This window comes from Rutidosis leptorrhynchoides, chromosome 11 (assembly GCF_046630445.1).
Source record: "Rutidosis leptorrhynchoides isolate AG116_Rl617_1_P2 chromosome 11, CSIRO_AGI_Rlap_v1, whole genome shotgun sequence".
Classification (NCBI taxonomy): domain Eukaryota; kingdom Viridiplantae; phylum Streptophyta; class Magnoliopsida; order Asterales; family Asteraceae; genus Rutidosis; species Rutidosis leptorrhynchoides.
The window spans coordinates 158,562,310-158,582,836 of NC_092343.1; the positions used below are offsets into that span (position 1 = coordinate 158,562,310).

General features: G+C 32.8%; 2 protein-coding genes and 1 long non-coding RNA gene across 3 annotated transcripts; all 3 read right to left on the bottom strand.

The window, feature by feature from the left end:
* Positions 1-4,337: 4,337 nt before the first annotated feature.
* On the bottom strand, positions 4,338-5,260 carry LOC139877407 (NAD-dependent protein deacylase SRT2-like). Its single transcript, XM_071864826.1, has 4 exons — positions 5,126-5,260; positions 4,904-5,031; positions 4,694-4,793; positions 4,338-4,611 (listed from the first exon to the last, which is right to left on the bottom strand). The coding sequence occupies exons 1-4, from the start codon at positions 5,228-5,230 to the stop codon at positions 4,561-4,563; spliced, it is 384 nt and encodes a 127-aa protein (XP_071720927.1). The 5' UTR covers positions 5,231-5,260; the 3' UTR covers positions 4,338-4,560.
* Positions 5,261-5,264: 4 nt separating this feature from the next.
* On the bottom strand, positions 5,265-8,703 carry LOC139877408 (uncharacterized). The gene is made up of 4 exons (XR_011768569.1): positions 8,475-8,703; positions 7,036-7,371; positions 6,811-6,940; positions 5,265-5,276 (listed from the first exon to the last, which is right to left on the bottom strand). It is a non-coding gene; the product is annotated as an uncharacterized lncRNA (long non-coding RNA).
* Positions 8,704-10,734: 2,031 nt separating this feature from the next.
* LOC139875120 (uncharacterized) lies at positions 10,735-11,226 on the bottom strand. The gene has a single exon (XM_071862483.1). It carries the CDS (start codon positions 11,224-11,226, stop codon positions 10,735-10,737), a length of 492 nt encoding a protein of 163 aa, XP_071718584.1.
* Between the last annotated feature and the right edge of the window lie 9,301 nt (positions 11,227-20,527).

Genomic DNA, 20,527 nt, shown 5'->3' on the forward strand with positions numbered 1-20,527 from the left:
TCTCGAATTTGAAGAAATGTTTTGCTAAAGAGGATCTCACTATTCCGTTAGATGAAATCCAAATCAACGAAAAACTTCAATTCATCGAAGAACCCGTCGAAATAATGGATCATGAGGTTAAAAGACTTAAGCAAAACAAGATACCAATTGTTAAGGTTTGATAGAATGCTCGTAGAGGACCCAAGTTCACCTGGGAGCGTGAAGATCAGATGAAGAAGAAATACCCGCATCTATTTCCAGAAGATTCGTCAACACCTTCAACAGCTTAAAATTTCGGGACGAAATTTATTTAACGGGTAGGTACTGTAGTGACCCGAACTTTTCCATGTTTATATATATTAATTGAGATTGATATTTACATGATTAAATGTTTCCAACATGTTAAGCAATCAAACTTGTTAAGACTTGATTAATTGAAATATGTTTCATATAGACAATTGACCACCCAAGTTGACCGGCGATTCACGAACGTTAAAACTTGTAAAAACGACATGATGATATATATATGGATATACATATGGTTAACATGAGATTATGATAAGTAAGTATCTCCATAAGTATATTAACAATGAGTTATGTACATATAAACAAGACTACTAACTTAAGGATTTCGAAACGAGACATATATGTAACGATTATCGTTGTAACGACATTTAAATGTATATATATCATATTAAGATATATTAATATATCATAATATCATTATAATATAATAATTTAACATCTCATTAGATATAATAAACAATGGGTTAACAACATTAATTGAGATCGTTAACTTAAAGGTTTCAAAACAACACTTACATGTAACGACTAACGATGACTTAACGACTCAGTTAAAATGTATATACATGTAGTGTATTTAGATGTATTAAAATACTTTTGGAAGACTTCAAGACATATATCAAAACACTCATACTTAACGAAAATGGTTACAGTTACTTTCCCATTCTTTTCTTTCATCAAGAATTCTAGTCGTATTCTTACCCGTATTATACACAGCTTCAAAACGTACTTACTATGGGTATATACCAATAGGAACTAGCATGGGATTCCACACTTGATTATGTCATGTATGACTAATCAATTTTAACTTCTACCATGATCTAGTCAACTAACTAGAACTCCTTTTAACCCCACTCACCACTCACCAATTACCACTCATCATTCACTCCATTTCACTTCCAATTCTCTTTCTAATTCTCTCTCAACACACACACACACACACTATTATGAACGTATTTTTCCAGTAGTTAATCATCATCTTCATCAAAAATCACTTCAAGAATCAAGCTATAATCATCATAGGAAGAACACTTCAAGAACACTTCAAAAATCCCTTCAAGTTTACTAATTTACCTCCAAGCTTTCTAATCCATTCCAAGTAATCATCTAAGATCAAGAAACCTTTGTTATATACAGTAGGTTATCTTTCTTATTCAAGGTAATATTCATATTCAAACTTTGATTCAATTTCTATAACTATAAACTATCTTAATTCGAGTAAAAATCTTACTTGAACTTGTTTTTGTGTCATGATCCTACTTCAAGAACTTTCAAGCCATCCAAGATCCTTTGAAGCTAGATCATTTCTTGTCACTTCCAGTAGGTTTACCTACTAAACTTGAGGTAGTAATGATTTTCATAACATCATTCGATTCATATATATAAAACTATCTTATTCGAAGGTTTAAACTCGTAATCACTAGAACATAGTTTAGTTAATTCTAAACTTGTTCGCAAACAAAAGTTAATCCTTCTAACTTGACTTTTAAAATTAACTAAACAAATGTTCTATATCTATATGATATGCTAACTTAATGATTTAAAACCTGGAAACACGAAAAACACCGTAAAACCGGATTTACGCCGTCGTAGTAACACCGCGGGCTGTTTTGGGGTAGTTAATTAAAAACTATGATAAACTTTGATTTAAAAGTTGTTATTCTGAGAAAATGATTTTTATTATGAACATGTAACTATGTCCAAAAATTATGGTTAAACTCAAAGTGGAAGTATGTTTTCTAAAATGGTCATCTAGACGTCGTTCTTTCGACTGAAATGACTACCTTTACAAAAACGACTTGTAACTTATTTTTCCGACTATAAACCTATACTTTTTCTGTTTAGATTCATAAAATAGAGTTCAATATGAAACCATAGCAATTTGATTCACTCAAAACGGATTTAAAATGAAGAAGTTATGGGTAAAACAAGATTGGATAATTTTTCTCATTTTAGCTACGTGAAAATTGGTAACAAATCTATTCCAACCATAACTTAATCAACTTGTATTGTATATTATGTAATCTTGAGATACCATAGACACGTATACAATGTTTCGACCTATCATGTCGACACATCTATATATATTTCGGAACAACCATAGACACGCTATATGTGAATGTTGGAGTTAGCTATACAGGGTTGAGGTTGATTCCAAAATATATATAGTTTAAGTTGTGATCAATACTGAGATACGTATACACTGGGTCGTGGATTGATTCAAGATAATATTTATCGATTTATTTCTGTACATCTAACTGTGGACAACTAGTTGTAGGTTACTAACGAGGACAGCTGACTTAATAAACTTAAAACATCAAAATATATTAAAAGTGTTGTAAATATATTTTGAACATACTTTAATATATATGTATATATTGTTATAGGTTCGTGAATCAACCAGTGGCCAAGTCTTACTTCCCGACGAAGTAAAAATCTGTGAAAGTGAGTTATAGTCCCACTTTTAAAATCTAATATTTTTGGGATGAGAATACATGCAGGTTTTATAAATGATTTACAAAATAGACACAAGTACGTGAAACTACATTCTATGGTTGAATTATCGAAATCGAATATGCCCCTTTTTATTAAGTCTGGTAATCTAAGAATTAGGGAACAGACACCCTAATTGACGCGAATCCTAAAGATAGATCTATTGGGCCTAACAAACCCCATCCAAAGTACCGGATGCTTTAGTACTTCGAAATTTATATCATATCCGAAGGGTGTCTCGGAATGATGGGGATATTCTTATATATGCATCTTGTTAATGTCGGTTACCAGGTGTTCACCATATGAATGATTTTTATCTCTATGTATGGGATGTGTATTGAAATTTGAAATCTTGTGGTCTATTGTTACGATTTGATATATATAGGTTAAACCTATAACTCACCAACATTTTTGTTGACGTTTTAAGCATGTTTATTCTCAGGTGATTATTAAGAGCTTCCGCTGTCGCATACTTAAATAAGGACGAGATTTGAGTCCATGCTTGTATGATATTGTGTAAAAACTGCATTCAAGAAACTTATTTTGTTGTAACATATTTTTATTGTAAACCATTATGTAATGGTCGTGTGTAAACAGGATATTTTAGATTATCATTATTTGATAATCTACGTAAAGCTTTTTAAACCTTTATTGATGAAATAAAGGTTATGGTTTGTTTTAAAATGAATGCAGTCTTTGAAAAACGTCTCATATAGAGGTCAAAACCTCGCAACGAAATCAATTAATATGGAACGTTTTTAATCAATAAGAACGGGACATTTCAAATACTGGGCAGGAAAAACTAGGGTTTTCGCTAAAAACTTCAATTTCGATCGATTTTGACGTTCTAAACACAAACCAAACCGTTAGAAACCTAAAAAACTCACCCAGTAACAAAATAAACACAAAAACACAAGATTTAAACGTAAAAATATCAACTTTTAATCAAAAACCCGTTTTGACCAAAAACCCTAGAACTCAAACGATGAATTCGACTCAAAAACTTTTAGATCAACAAGCCTTAGCTCTGATACCACTTTGTAGACGATCTAGGACCTTAGATTAAACGTTATACCTAAAGTAGAGGCAGAAAACACTAAACTAGGATGAATCGAATACGTTGTTCACTTTGGGATCAATCTAACCAATGAAATATAGATAGAATCTACGCCTAGATGATTGTATTCGGTTGGGGTACGGTCTGGGACAATGGTAACAGCGAAATACGACGGCTAGAGGGTGTAGGGTGTGTAACCTAACAATATAACCCAACACCCGTATTTATATATAGTTACAGCGACCATCGGCCGGTGGTCTCTGACCTACGGCCGACGGTGTAAGTCGCTCGACCGATGGTCCCTACCATCGGTCAATGGTCTGAGCTGCCAACCAATCAGCTCTAAACCATTTCACGTCATTGCTTAATCAATTCAAACACAAAGTATCAATGACAATGTTTATACATGACTGAAATGTAAACGACAATACAAATAGAACTTATTACAATATAGAATTCGGGATTATGCACCAACACCTAATACTTTAGCAACAAACATCCATGAAATAACTATTTTATACATTCATTGTTTGAATACAATATACATATTACATTTCCAAATAGTGCTTATACAAACATTAATATATCTTTGCATATTTACTGTGAATCGAAAATAACTTTACTACACACATAAGAGAAGTTGATGAAGTCAGCATCACGAATTGATTAATTTTAGGTTTCAACCGCACAACAAACAATTACTTATATGTATTGTCTTGTTTGAAGTCTTAAAAAACAGGAACACTGAGTGATCCAGTGTTGAGCAGATGTGGTAAGATCTGCAATACCAACTAACTGAAATCAGGATTCAGGTAATTAAATGCTAAACTCACATTAAAATGATTTTCGGGTACAACATACCTCTCTTAATCTTGCGTTAATTTTGAAATCTGCAATATCATCAGCTCGAGTTTTGCCTATATTTATAATTGCTGTAGCAGCACCGGCCTCATGAGCTGCTCTGTACGATTCATGTAAATTTCTCAATTAAACATACAAACCACACACAAAAAAAATAATAACAAAAGATAGTAACGTTTTAGTCAAATAAAGTTGCATGAACATTTGTACCTGACAAGTCGAAAAGCAGACAATGGCATAACCGATGAACCAAGAACAAGAAAAGCATCACACCTTGCAGAAGCTTCCATAGCTACAATCGCTCTATCTTTTGGTACATTATCACCAAAAAACACAACCTTCAAACAGAGACACGTTATACCAATTAGTCAAGTAGATCCAGTAATAATGGATTCCATGTATTGATGATACTAGTAAATAGATTTGGGGTACATCAGGTTTAAGAATTCCATCACATTTTGAGCAAGTAGGTATGTGGAAATCTTCTTCCCAGAATTTTTCATCGATTTCAATATCACCGTCTGGTCTTTGTTTCATCCCAAAACTCTTGTCTGAATTGCTATTATAATCCAGCTGCTGCCCACTGCAGTCAACATATATATATATATATATATATATATATATATATATATATATATATATATATATATATATATATATATATATATATATATATATATATAGGGGTAGGATCAAGAGGGAAGTAACCAATCGGGGGGAAGCGGGGGGAAGCAAAAACTTTTTTTTTTTCGTTTTTTGAAAAAACTTTGTTCACGAACATTATAGATGAGATGAAAATATGAACATTTAGTAGAGACACTTTGTGATAAATGTTTTTATTTTGGCGGGAAAACGCTCGAAGAAGTAATATATAACAATTATCGTGTTTTTCGAGCGTATGTTGAGGTTTTAGCTATTGAGGTTTAGATATTAGGGTTTATATGGTTTAGATATTAGGGTTTAGAAATTTAGGGTTTAGGGTTTAGATTTAGGATTTAAATTGAGTTTTTAACACGAACGGTTTAGAGTTTAGGGTTTAGGGTTTAGGGTTTAGGGTTTGGTGTTTTAGGTTTATGGAATAAACCCAAAACACCAAACCCTAAACCCTAAACCCTAAACCCTAAACTCTAAATCGGGCTAAATTTTACTTCACAAAACATGAAAAAAAAAACGTTCATATTCTTCACGAACAATATTATCTTGAATGTTATTTTTGTCGATCGTTTTCCCGCCTAAATAATGACATTCATCACGAAGTGTCTCTTCTAGATGTTCATATTTTCGTGTGATCTTGATGCCGGAAAAAAAAAATTCCAAAAAAAAGGAAAAAAAAATTTTTTTTTGCTTCCCCCCTCTTCCCCCCGATTGGTTACTACCCCATTGATCCTGCCCCTATTATATATATATATATATATATATATATATATATATATATATATATATATATATATATATATATATATATATATATATATATATATATATATATATCTCAATACTTTTTTTTGGGGGTTCCCTTTCCGGGTCGAGTTTCTGAACGGCTTCGCGAGCCGACTAATAGTTATTCTCATGCAGGTAGAGAGAAAATGTTCCATAATAGTTATTTTCATGTAGGCACTGTTGTAAAACTTCCCGCTTACTTCTTTTTAAAAACAGATCGATCCGAATTTATAAAATCCGATTAATTAATCGGTCAACGTTGGTTAATGGGTCAAAATCGGATTTGATGGTCAAAGTTGGATTCAGTCGGTCAAAGTCAAAATTGGTCAAAATTTTATTATGAATTATTTTAGAGTTTTTGAACAAACGAACGATTATGTTTATGTTTCTTAACAATTATGTAAAAATTTATGTTTATAGTTTTCTTCTATTTTTATATAGATAATTTTGAAATTTATTAATTTTATCTATAATAAATTAAATCCGAATAATCCCCGAGTTGCCGATTACTCCCACTAAAGTCCAGACCAAATACTTCCCCGAGTAGGGAGTTTTGGAACATTTCATGCAGGTAGACTCAAAATTTGAATCTTTAAACGCTTATCATATATAGACTATTTGTCCAGTTGTGACATAAAAACATAAAAGATAGAAAACAATAGTTTGAAATTAATGACCTCCGAATTTAGGGAATTCGATTGTTGCTGAAATGATTCACGTGGAAAAGAAAACCCACAATCCACACACGCAACTATATAGACGGTCCCATGTAACTCAAGTGAGCTACTACCAGCACGATGGTGCAACCTGTCACGTGATATAAAACTTTGTTTTAACGAGAAAGGCTTTAAAAATCAATTTATAGAAATTTTGGGTCAAGAAAGAATATACAAGAGATTTACAAATACTAATTGCCAATAGTCCAAGTTATGCATTGAAAGGATGGCGAATCACCAAACAGAAAAATGCAGATAGTATCAACTGAATGTATCGAATTCACCTGATGAGTAATTGGCTTGAAACCAGTACTTTAAATTCCATTCGGGCTGAATCAAATATGAACTTAACATAAGAACGGTAAACATAATTTGTTAATACAAGCAGATGATTATCAGCAGGTGACAGCTACTAAACTGGATACTTCCCTTTTATGAAACCAGAATATCATAAGTAGTAAAATGGGCAGGTTAGGTAAATTGATCTAAACTGCCACTTCAACAGTACATTGAAGCGAAAACCTACAAAAGTATAACAACCATGAGTTGAGTGTATGTTTTTGAGTAATTATTTATAGACAGATTATAGACTGGATGAACATATCTGTTCTCTTTAATATGATATACATAATACATATTTGTTATACAGGCTCAGCATTCTGAGATAATATGAAAGAACATAAAAAATTTGCAAAAGGTAAAGCATTACATATTTACATGCCTGTCATTAACTGTATGAAAACTTCCTTTGAATTACTGAAACACAGCATATTCAAATATGAAACCAGAAACAAAAGACAATCAATTTAGTCAATTTGAATGATCTAGCTATGGTAACTCAATGATTTCCAAATTTTATAGCTTTGTATGGACATACATTTTCAAGACAAATACAGCTATTGTGTCTCTTATATAGTGAGTGAATTAAGTTATATCCAAGAATTGTAGTTTATGAAGGCGGTTGAAGGTGAATAACTCTTTTCCTCTTAATTGCTAGGTCATTGTTGATATACAAAACCAACTGAAAGGATTAAGAAAGATAATTTATGGCAAATTGTGCTTCATATCATTTCATAATTAAAGATCAACGTGTTCTCAACGACTGTGCAGCTGATTAAGCCAGACTTCATTAATGATTTGTCTCAGTTACACAAAAGGTAGACAGTTAAAAGGATGAACAAATGAAGTTTTCCTGTTTAGGTTATACACTCAGATATACGTGTCCGTCCTAAACCATATCCCATAACCGTTTTCGGCCCTTTTACTAGTCACCAGAATTATCCTAATAGTGATATTTGAACATGAACATGAGACCGATATTAAGACGCAGACCACCAGCTAGTGATGGTTTGCAATCACTCATTAGCTCCTTCGTTAATTTACAAAAAGTGGTGATTAATTCATATAGCAGAACATTTACTCTTAATTACAAATTGCAAATGCTTAAAATTTAGTACAGTAAGTACTTGAGATTGAATAATTGAACTTCATGTACTTTAAATTCAATAAGCACTTGCTATCAATCAATCAAACTACAATTAATAACAACGATTTTAAAACAAGGAAAAAAGAGTTGAAAATTATAGCAATAAATAAATAAAAGGTTAAAGAGATGGAATAATTACAGAAAAGAATGATTGGGAAGAAATACGCATCACCATGGCCACGTCAGCAATAGAGATACAGTTAACTGAAGAATGAAGATGTCGACGACTTTGAAACTTATTATGTGTTGTTCAACTGGTTTTTTCGGCTTCAGCTGATATTTCCACTTCATATTGTTTTAATGTTTTTCTATTTTTTTCATTTACATTTTAATTCAAACCCCAAATATATTTTATCATGACACTCCACAACGACCTTCTCCACTATTAAAAAGTGAAATCGGGGTCAGACTATGTTCTAGTGATTGAACATATGTGGTGAACGGATCCACACCTTATGCTCTTACAAACTCAGCAAAATACTTAACAAAAGAACGCCACTCTTAACATTACCAAATTCTGCTACGGCGGCAACTTACCTAGAGACGACAAGTCTATAAACTGCTCGACGATGAATTGACCTTTAGCCTGTAACACCGTACTTTTTACATACACATTCTTTTTTTTTTTTGAACACTCACAGCGGAAGACTTAAAAGTTTACACATCATATATTACTACATAGTAATATGATTACACAAAATCACAGGTGTTACGTTATTAATACAAACCAGTTGACCATATAGATTATTACAAAACATCAGAGTTATACACTGTGTCAAACATCTTCACTTGCCTTGCAAAACCCACCAAAAGCTGCTAATCTATATCTGCAGAACAAAACACTGTGGGGAATTAGCATAACGCTAAGTGAATTACAATATCTAGGTGGACATCACTATAAACATCAAGCACAGCTTAAAGGCACTGGTCACTAATCACTTAAAGTCATAAACAAGAGGACCGGCAACCCGTAGCTGATCAAGCTGGAATATACCGATAGCCCCCATTTCTGAATCACTGGTATAGTCTTCCAGACGTGACGCACTCGTCATTCACACTATACCACCAATCAGTAACGCTTGGACCCAATACTACTACCCGACACCAAGGTAAATAGCATTGACCTCTTACGTCGGGAACACCATCGACGTGACGCCGGAATTCACCCTCGACGTTAGCAATGGGTGCACACAATCACATATAGTCACAACACTGGTCACAGACTCATTACACAGTCTAATTGTAAGCAAGGCACGAATCACTATACTTGTCACTGTATAATCACATCCATAAAGATAATCCCACTCACCTGGAAGCACAAGCACTCAGTTGTCTTATATCACTGAGTCTTCATCTTTTCGTCTATCACCTGAGAATCATCACAAAATATCTCAAGTTAGTATAGTGCTCAAGTGTTGAATCGCGCTTCACATTTAACAGAAAATATTCGCAAAGCATATATACCCATATTCCTTACTCAAAATCACTAAGATCTAATACTTATACACAAGATTTTGGATCAAAGTACCAAAATCCCCAATTTATACAAACATGAACCCTAAAATTTAAATCACCATTTATACAAATTTAACACAAATCAAGTATACCTGAATCATGTATATAATATATACGAACTATAACCAAATTCAGTTTAAGCATAAACACATCAAACCCCAAGATTTGATCACAACCCTATAATTATCAAAACTAATAAAACCCCATTTAATTACACAAGAATCTAGCCGTATGTATCTCCACTTTCTTGTTTACTGTTAATCCAACAAATCAATTATAAAATATCAATCAAGTTTTTGAATCTAAATATCAAGATTCAAGTAGTTAATCAAGTTTCATAAAAGTCACGAAACTCACTCAAATAACAAGATTAAATCTAATTGAAAAAGTATTATATATACCTTGGTTTTTCTGTCTGGATCACGAAAACAATTCCCATCCAAAAAGCTTTAATTAATTTTAAGATCAAAGGTTAGATATTTGGTAGTAACAGTGTTTGTGTCGGTAGTTAACTTGGGTTTTACAAGTGAAATAGAATATAAACATAAATATAATAGATACATACGGATTACTTAATAGGAGGGTAATTTCCTCAATTAAATATAGAGGTGTTTTATCCGTTATCTAAAACACAACGTACCTCGTTAAGCAGTCCTAACAAGGTCCAAATCACTCAAACATATATTTTCTGTGACCATTGTCACATGCGCATTCATATGCTCACATAATAAACTATTAACACATAATTTATTATTTCACTCCTTATAATTAAATCATATTAATTACCCATAATTTAAATATCACATTTAAATTATGACAATAAAATAACACGATATACCTATTTCTTCTAGGCCCATAACTAGGCTGTCACAAATCTACCCCTCTTAAGAAAATTCCGTCCTCGGAATCTGGTCACGGTTAAACAGATGATGGTATTTAAAGGTCATCAACTCCTCGGTCTCCCATGTCAGATTGGTGCCTAAACTATGCTTCCATTCCACAAGCACCATGGGAATCTGCTTTTTACGTAACTTAGTCACTTTTCTGTCGACGATCCTCACTAGTTCTTCCACCAATTTCTTACTTGAATCTACTTTCAGATCTTGGAACGGAAGAATTTGATTTTCATCGTCCACTTTACACTTACGAATATAGCAGATGTTGAATGTGTCATGAATACCAGCTAACTCTGGAGGAAGATCTAACACTACAGTTTGATCATTTAGCACTTGACGGATTCTAAAAGGACCAATGTATCTTGGAGCTAGTTTTCCTCGTTTGCCGAACCGAATTACACCCTTCCATTGTGACACTTTTAAATACACATATTCACCCACGGTAAATGTCATTGGTCGTCGACGAGGATCTGCATACATCTTTTGTCGATCTCTAGCAGCTTTCAGCCTTTCACCTGCGATAGCCACTTTTTCCGCAGTCTGCTGCACAATTTCTGGACCCGCAAACTATTTCTCACCTGCCTCCAACCAACACGATGGAGTTCGACACTTTCTGCCATACAAAATTTCATAAGGTGGCATGCCAATACTTGAATGATAGGAATTTTTATAAGCAAATCCGATCAATGGCAAATGATAATCCCACGATCCACCATACTCTAAGACACAAGCCCTTAACATATCCTCTAAAGTCTGAATAGTTCGTTCACTTTGACCGTCAGTCTGAGGATGATAAGCTGTACTAAGGTTGACACGAGTACCCAAATTCTCTTGTAGACTGTTCCAGAAACTAGACACAAATCGAGAATCTCTATCTGACACAATAGACAACGGTATCCCATGTCGCGATACTATTTCATTCATATACAACTGAGCTAATTTCGTCAATGAAGCTGTTTCACTAATAGCTAGAAAATGCGCACTTTTGGTTAAATGATCCACTATTACCCAAATCATGTCATTTCCTTTCTGGGTTCTAGGTAGTTTTGTCACAAAATCCATGGTGATATGTTCCCATTTCTACTTTGGAATCTCTAATTGACGCAAAGACCCATACGGTTTCTGGTGTTCTGCTTTCACTTGGGTGCAAATATAACACTTTTCCACTTATTGCACGATGTCTGCTTTCATAGTTGTCCAACAATATAACACTTTCAGATCATGGTACATTTTTGTAATACCGGGATACACAGATAATCTCGATTTATGTGCTTCATTTAAGATTAAATCCTCCAAGCAACGGAACCCAAACTCGTTCACAATAAGTTTTTAATCCTCGAGAATCATTCATCAATTCTACTCTTCTTTCACCATTAACTCAGATTTCAAATGTTCATCTTGTAATGCTTCGAGTTGAGCTATCTTTAGTCGATCCACTAAATCAGACACAATCTCAATTCGCATAAATTTTACATTGTCAGCGAATTTCTTACGACTTAACGCATCAGCCACGACTTTTGCCTTGCCATGATGATATCTGATCTCACAGTCGTAATCCTTAATTAATTCTTGCTACCGTCTCTGGCGAATATTCATATCTTTTTGCCAAAATATATACTGTAAACTTTTATGATCGGTGCAGATAACATAATGCGTACCATAAAGATAATGCCTCCACAACTTTAACGCAAACACTACTGCAGCCATTTCTAAATCATGTGCTGGATAATTCTTTTCACTTGGTTTTAACTATCGAGACGCATGTAGTGACCCGAACTTTTCCATGTTTATATATATATTAAATGAAATTGTTATTTACATGATTAAGTGTTTCCAACATGTTAAGCAATCAAACTTGTTAAGACTTGATTAATTGAAATATGTTTCATATAGACAATTGACTACCCAAGTTGACCGGTGATTCACGAACGTTAAAACTTGTAAAAACTATACGATGACATATATATGGTTATATATATATATAGTTAACATGATTTTATTATAAGTATGTATCTCATTAGGTATTTTAACAATGAGTTATATACATAAAAATGAGACTATTAATTTAAGAAACTCGAAAACGATATATATAACGATTATCGTTATAACAACGTCTTACTAGGTACATATGAATCATATTAAGATATTGATACACTTGGTTAATTATGTTAAATGATAAGTAAATATATTATTAAGTGTATTAACAATGAAATACATATGTAAAAATAAGACTACTAACTTAATGATTTCGAAACGAGACATATATGTAACGATTATCGTTGTAACGACATTTAACTGTATATATATCATACTAAGATATATTATATATCATAATATCATGATAATATAACAATTTAACATCTCATTTGTTATAAAAAATAATGGGTTAACAACATTCAACAAGATCGTTAACCTAAAGGTTTCAAAACAACATTTACATGTAACGACTAACGATGACTTAACGACTCAGTTAAAATGTATATACATGTAGTGTTTTAATATGTATTCATACACTTTTGAAAGACTTCAAGACACTTATCAAAATACTTCTACTTAACAAAAATGCTTACAGTTACATCCTCGTTCAGTTTCATCAACAATTCTACTCGTATGCACTCGTATTCGTACTCGTACAATACACAGCTTTTAGATGTATGTACTATTGGTATATACACTCCAATGATCAGCTCTTAGCAGCCCATGTGAGTCACCTAACACATGTGGAAATCATCATTTGGAAACTAGCATGAAATATCTCATAAAATTACAAAAATATGAGTAATCATTCATGACTTATTTACATGAAAACAAAATTACATATCCTTTATATCTAATCCATACACCAACGACCAAAAACACCTACAAACACTTTCATTCTTCAATTTTCTTAATCTAATTGATCTCTCTCAAGTTCTATCTTCAAGTTCTAAGTGTTCTTCATAAATTCCAAAAGTTCTAGTTTCATAAAATCAAGAATACTTCCAAGATTGCAAGTTTACTTCCAAGTTTTCTAAATCCATTCCAAGTAATCATCCAAGATAAAGAAACCTTTATTACTTACAGTAGGTTATCTTTCTAATACAAGGTAATAATCATATTCAAACTTTAATTCAATTTCTATAACTATAACAATCTTATTTCGAGTGGAAATCTTACTTGAAATTGTTTTCGTGTCATGATTCTGCTTCAAGAACTTTCAAGCCATCCAAGGATCCTTTGAAGCTAGATCTATTTTTCTCATTTCCAGTAGGTTTATCCAAGGAACTTGAGGTAGTAATGATGTTCATAACATCATTCGATTCATACATATAAAGCTATCTTATTCGAAGGTTTAAACTTGTAATCACTAGAACATAGTTTAGTTAATTCTAAACTTGTTCGCAAATAAAAGTTAATCCTTCTAACTTGACTTTTAAAATCAACTAAACACATATTCTATATCTATATGATATGCTAACTTAATGATTTAGAACCTGGAAACACAAAAAACACCGTAAAACCGGATTTACGCCGTCGTAGTAACACCGCGGGCTGTTTTGGATTAGTTAATTAAAAACTATGATAAACTTTTATTTAAAAGTTGTTATTCTGGGAAAATGATTTTTATTATGAACATGAAACTATATCCAAAAATTATGGTTAAACTCAAAGTAGAAGTATGTTTTCTAAAATGGTCATCTAGACGTCGTTCTTTCGACTGAAATGACTACCTTTACAAAAATGACTTGTAACTTATTTTTCTGACTATAAACCTATACTTTTTCTGTTTATATTCATAAAATATAGTTCAATATGAAACCATAGAAATTTGATTCACTCAAAACGGATTTAAAATGAAGAAGTTATGGGTAAAACAAGATTGGATAATTTTTCTCATTTTAGCTACGTGAAAATTGGTAACAAATCTATTCCAACCATAACTCAATCAACTTGTATTGTATATTATGTAATCTTAAGATACCATAGACATGTATACATGACACATCTATATATATTTCGGAACAACCATAGACACTCTATATGTGAATGTTGGAGTTAGCTATACAGGGTTGAGGTTGATTCCAAAATATATATAGTTTGAGTTGTGATCAATACTGAGATACGTATACACTGGGTCGTGGATTGATTCAAGATAATATTTATCGATTTATTTCTGTACATCTAACTGTGGACAACTAGTTGTAGGTTACTAACGAGGACAGCTGACTTAATAAACTTAAAACATCAAAATATATTAAAAGTGTTGTAAATATATTTTGAACATACTTTGATATATATGTATATATTGTTATAGGTTCGTGAATCGACCAGTGGCCAAGTCTTACTTCCCGACGAAGTAAAAATCTGTGAAAGTGAGTTATAGTCCCACTTTTAAAATCTAATATTTTGGGATGAGAATACATGCAGGTTTTATAAATGATTTACAAAATAGACACAAGTACGTGAAACTACATTCTATGGTTGAATTATCGAAATTGAATATGCCCCTTTTTATTAAGTCTGGTAATCTAAGAATTAGGGAACAGACACCCTAATTGACGCGAATCCTAAAGATAGATCTATCGGGCCCAACAAGCCCCATCCAAAGTACCGGATGCTTTAGTACTTCGAAATTTATATCATGTCCGAAGGAGGATCCCGGAATGATGGGGATATTCTTAAATATGCATCTTGTTAATGTCGGTTACCAGGTGTTCACCATATGAATGATTTTTATCTCTATGTATGAGATGTGTATTGAAATATGAAATCTTGTGGTCTATTGTTACGATTTGATATATATAGGTTAAACCTATAACTCACCAACATTTTTGTTGACGTTTAAAGCATGTTTATTCTCAGGTGAATACTAAGAGCTTTCGCTGTTGCATACTAAAATAAGGACAAGATTTGGAGTCCATGGTTGTATGATATTGTGTAAAAACTGCATTCAAGAAACTAATTTCGATGTAACATATTTGTATTGTAAACCATTATGTAATGGTCGTGTGTAAATAGGATATTTTAGATTATCATTATTTGATAATCTACGTAAAGCTTTTTAAACCTTTATTTATGAAATAAAGGTTATGGTTTGTTTTAAAAATGAATGCAGTCTTTGAAAAATGTCTCATATAGAGGTCAAAACCTCGCAACGAAATCAATTAATATGGAACGTTTTTAATCAATAAGAACGGGACATTTCAGTTGGTATCCGAGCGTTGGTCTTAGAGAACCAGAAAATTTGCATTAGTGTGTCTTATCGAGTTTGTTAGGATGCATTAGTGAGTCTGGACTTCGACCGTGTTTTCTTTAAAAATGATTGCTTAACATTTTTGTTGGAAACTATATATTATTAACATGTATATATTATGTGATATATTAATCTCTTAACATGTTTGATATTGTGTGATAGATGCCTACATCTAACACAAATCCCATTGACTCACCTAATAATAACGAAGAGTCGAATATATATTGGACTGATTCACAAGTTCCCGAAGAGGAACCGGAAGAAGAATCAGAACCGGAAGAAGAATCAAAACCGGAAGAGGAGGAACCGGAGGAGGAAATAGAACCAGTGGGGGAAATAATAAAACGGTTAAGTAAAAGAAAATCGTCAACCAACCGACCAAGGTTAATTATGGTCAATGGTGTTTCCGCCATGGAAGCAAAATATTGGGAGGATTACCAATTCTCCAATGAATCGGATTCCGACGAGAATTCCGATGATGTTATAGAAATTACCCCAACTGAATTTAAAAAGGCAAAAGAAAATAATAAGGGAAAGGGCATAAAAATAGAGAAATCTAATTCCAACCCCGATGAACTTTATATGTATCGTCAACCCCCAAAGCCCTTAAGTTGTAACAATGACCCGGGAACCTTTAAACCACCAGGTTTTTCTAAACCGTTGTGGAAAACGACAGCTCGTATTAGGGGAACATCATATATCTCTAGAAACTTGGCAAAAATTAACCAAAACCGAAGAAGAAGAAACGAGCGAGTCGGAATAAGATAGTTGTATTCGTGTGGTGTAATATATGTAATATAGTGTGCTTATGCTTTATGATATATGTAAAAATTGCTTGTATTAATAAGTTTTTTTTTTTTTTTATGAATCTAACTCTTGTCTATTTTACAGTATAAAAATACAAAATGGATAGACAACCCAATATTTTAAGAGACATACTGAAATGTCCCGTTCTTAATGATTAAAAACGTTCCATATTAATTGATTTCATTGCGAGGTTTTGACCTCTATATGAGACGTTTTTCAAAGACTGCATTCATTTTTAAAACAAACCATAACTTTTATTTCATCAATAAAGGTTTAAAAAGCTTTACGTAGATTATCAAATAATGATAATCTAAAATATCCTGTTTACACACGACCATTACATAATGGTTTACAATACAAATATGTTACAACAAAATAAGTTTCTTGAATGCAGTTTTTACACAATATCATACAAGCATGGACTCCAAATCTTGTCCTTATTTAAGTATGCGACAGCGGAAGCTCTTAATAATCACCTGAGAATAAACATGCTTAAAACGTCAACAAAAATGTTGGTGAGTTATAGGTTTAACCTATATATATCAAATCATAATAATAGACCACAAGATTTCATATTTCAATACACATCCCATACATAGAGATAAAAATCATTCATATGGTGAACACCTGGTAACCGACATTAACAAGATGCATATTTAAGAATATCCCCATCATTCCGGGATCCTCCTTCGGACATGATATAAATTTTGAAGTACTAAAGCATCCGGTACTTTGGATGGGGCTTGTTGGGCCCGATAGATCTATCTTTAGGATTCACGTCAATTAGGGTGTCTGTTCCCTAATTCTTAGATTACCAGACTTAATAAAAAGGGGCATATTCGATTTCGATAATTCAACCATAGAATGTAGTTTCACGTACTTGTGTCTATTTTGTAAATCATTTATAAAACCTGCATGTATTCTCATCCCAAAATATTAGATTTTAAATGTGGGACTATAACTCACTTTCACAGATTTTTACTTCGTCAGGAAGTAAGACTTGGCCACTGGTTGATTCACGAACCTATAACAATATATACATATATATCAAAGTATGTTCAAAATATATTTACAACACTTTTAATATATTTTGATGTTTTAAGTTTATTAAGTCAGCTGTCCTCGTTAGTAACCTACAACTAGTTGTCCACAGTTAGATGTACAGAAATAAATCGATAAATATTATCTTGAATCAATCCACGACCCAGTGTATACGTATCTCAGTATTGATCACAACTCAAACTATATATATTTTGGAATCAACCTCAACCCTGTATAGCTAACTCCAACATTCACATATAGAGTGTTTATGGTTGTTCTGAAATATATATAGATTTGTCGACATGATAGGTCGAAACATTGTATACGTGTCTATGGTATCTCAAGATTACATAATATACAATACAAGTTGATTAAGTTATGGTTGGAATAGATTTGTTACCAATTTTCACGTAGCTAAAATGAGAAAAATTATCCAATCTTGTTTTACCCATAACTTCTTCATTTTAAATCCGTTTTGAGTGAATCAAATTGCTATGGTTTCATATTGAACTTTATTTTATGAATATAAACAGAAAAAGTATAGGTTTATAGTCGGAAAAATAAGTTACAAGTCATTTTTGTAAAGGTAGTCATTTCACTCGAAAGAACGACGTCTAGATGACCATTTTAGAAAACATACTTCCACTTTGAGTTTAACCATAATTTTTGGATATAGTTTCATGTTCATAATAAAAATCATTTTCTCAGAATAACAACTTTTAAATCAAAGTTTATCATAGTTTTTAATTAACTAACCCAAAACAGCCCGCGGTGTTACTACGACGGCGTAAATCCGGTTTTACGTTGTTTTTTGTGTTTTCAGGTTTTAAATCATTAAGTTAGCATATCATATAGATATATAACATGTGTTTAGTTTATTTTAAAAGTCAAGTTAGAAGGATTAACTTTTGTTTGCGAACAAGTTTAGAATTAACTAAACTATGTTCTAGTGATTACAAGTTTAAACCTTCAAATAAGATAGCTTTATATGTATGAATCGAATGATGTTATGAACATCATTACTACCTTAAGTTCCTTGGATAAACCTACTGGAAAAGAGAAAAATGGATCTAGCTTCAACGGATCCTTGGATGGCTCGAATTTCTTGAAGCAGAATCATGACACGAAAACAAGTTCAAGTAAGATCATCACTTGAAATAAGATTGTTATAGTTATAGAAATTGAACCAAAGTTTGAATATGATTATTACCTTGTATTAGAATGATAACCTACTGTAAGAAACAAAGATTTCTTGAGGTTGGATGATCACCTTACAAGATTGGAAGTGAGCTAGCAAACTTGAAAGTATTCTTGATTTTATGTAACTAGAACTTGTAGAATATATGAAGAACACTTAGAACTTGAAGATAGAACTTGAGAGAGATCAATTAGATGAAGAAAATTGAAGAATGAAAGTGTTTGTAGGTGTTTTTGGTCGTTGGTGTATGGATTAGATATAAAGGATATGTAATTTTGTTTTCATGTAAATAAGTCATGAATGATTACTCATATTTTTGTAATTTTATGAGATATTTCATGCTAGTTGCCAAATGATGGTTCCCACTTATTTGTTTTCATGTAAATAAGTCTTTTAACGATCCATTATTTCGACGGGTTCTTCGATGAATTGAAGTTTTTCGTTGATTTGGATTTCATGTAACGGAATAGTGAGATCTTCTTTAGCAAAACATTTCTTCAAATTCGATACGTGGAAAGTGTTATGTACAACCGCGAGTTGTTGAGGTAACTCAAGTCGGTAAGCTACTGGTCCGACACGATCAATAATCTTGAATGGTCCAATATACCATGGATTTAATTTCCCTCGTTTACCAAATCGAACAACGCCTTTCCAAGGTGCAACTTTAAGCATGACCATCTCTCTAATTTCAAATTCTATATCTTTTCTTTTAATGTCAGCGTAGCTCTTTTGTCGACTTTGGGCGGTTTTCAACCGTTGTTGAATTTGGATGATCTTCTCGGTAGTTTCTTGTATAATCTCCGGACCCGTAATCTGTCTATCCCCCACTTCATTCCAACAAATCGGAGACCTGCACTTTCTACCATAAAGTGCTTCAAATGGCGCCATCTCAATGCTTGAATGGTAGCTGTTGTTGTAGGAAAATTCTGCTAACGGTAGATGTCGATCCCAACTGTTTCTGAAATCAATAACACATGCTCGTAGCATGTCTTCAAGCGTTTGTATCGTCCTTTCACTCTGCCCATCAGTTTGTGGATGATAGGCAGTACTCATGTCTAGACGAGTTCCTAATGCTTGCTGTAATGTCTGCCAGAATCTTGAAATAAATCTGCCATCCCTATCAGAGATAATAGAGATTGGTATTCCATATCTGGAGATGACTTCCTTCAAATACAGTCGTGCTAACTTCTCCATCTTGTCATCTTCTCTTATTGGCAGGAAGTGTGCTGATTTGGTGAGACGATCAACTATTACCCAAATAGTATCAAAACCACTTGCAGTCCTTGGCAATTTAGTGATGAAATCCATGGTAATGTTTTTCCATTTCCATTTCGGGATTTCGGGTTGTTGAAGTAGACCTGATGGTTTCTGATGCTCAGCTTTGACCTTAGAATACGTCAATCATTCTCCTACATATTTAGCAACATCGACTTTCATACCCGACCACCAAAAATGTTTCTTGAGATCCTTGTACATCTTCCCCGTTCCAGGATGTATTGAGT

Bases quoted from the DNA above. Each gene is read 5' to 3' on its own strand.
- LOC139877407 (XM_071864826.1), bottom strand. From the start codon at position 5,230: ATGAAACAAAGACCAGACGGTGATATTGAAATCGATGAAAAATTCTGG. The intron at 5,032-5,125 runs GTACCCCAAATC...CTCTGTTTGAAG, and splicing joins ATGGAATTCTTAAACCTGAT to GTTGTGTTTTTTGGTGATAA. The intron at 4,794-4,903 runs GTACAAATGTTC...TGAATCGTACAG, and splicing joins TCTGCTTTTCGACTTGTCAG to AGCAGCTCATGAGGCCGGTG.
- LOC139875120 (XM_071862483.1), bottom strand. From the start codon at position 11,226: ATGTATGCAGATCCTCGTCGACGACCAATGACATTTACCGTGGGTGAA.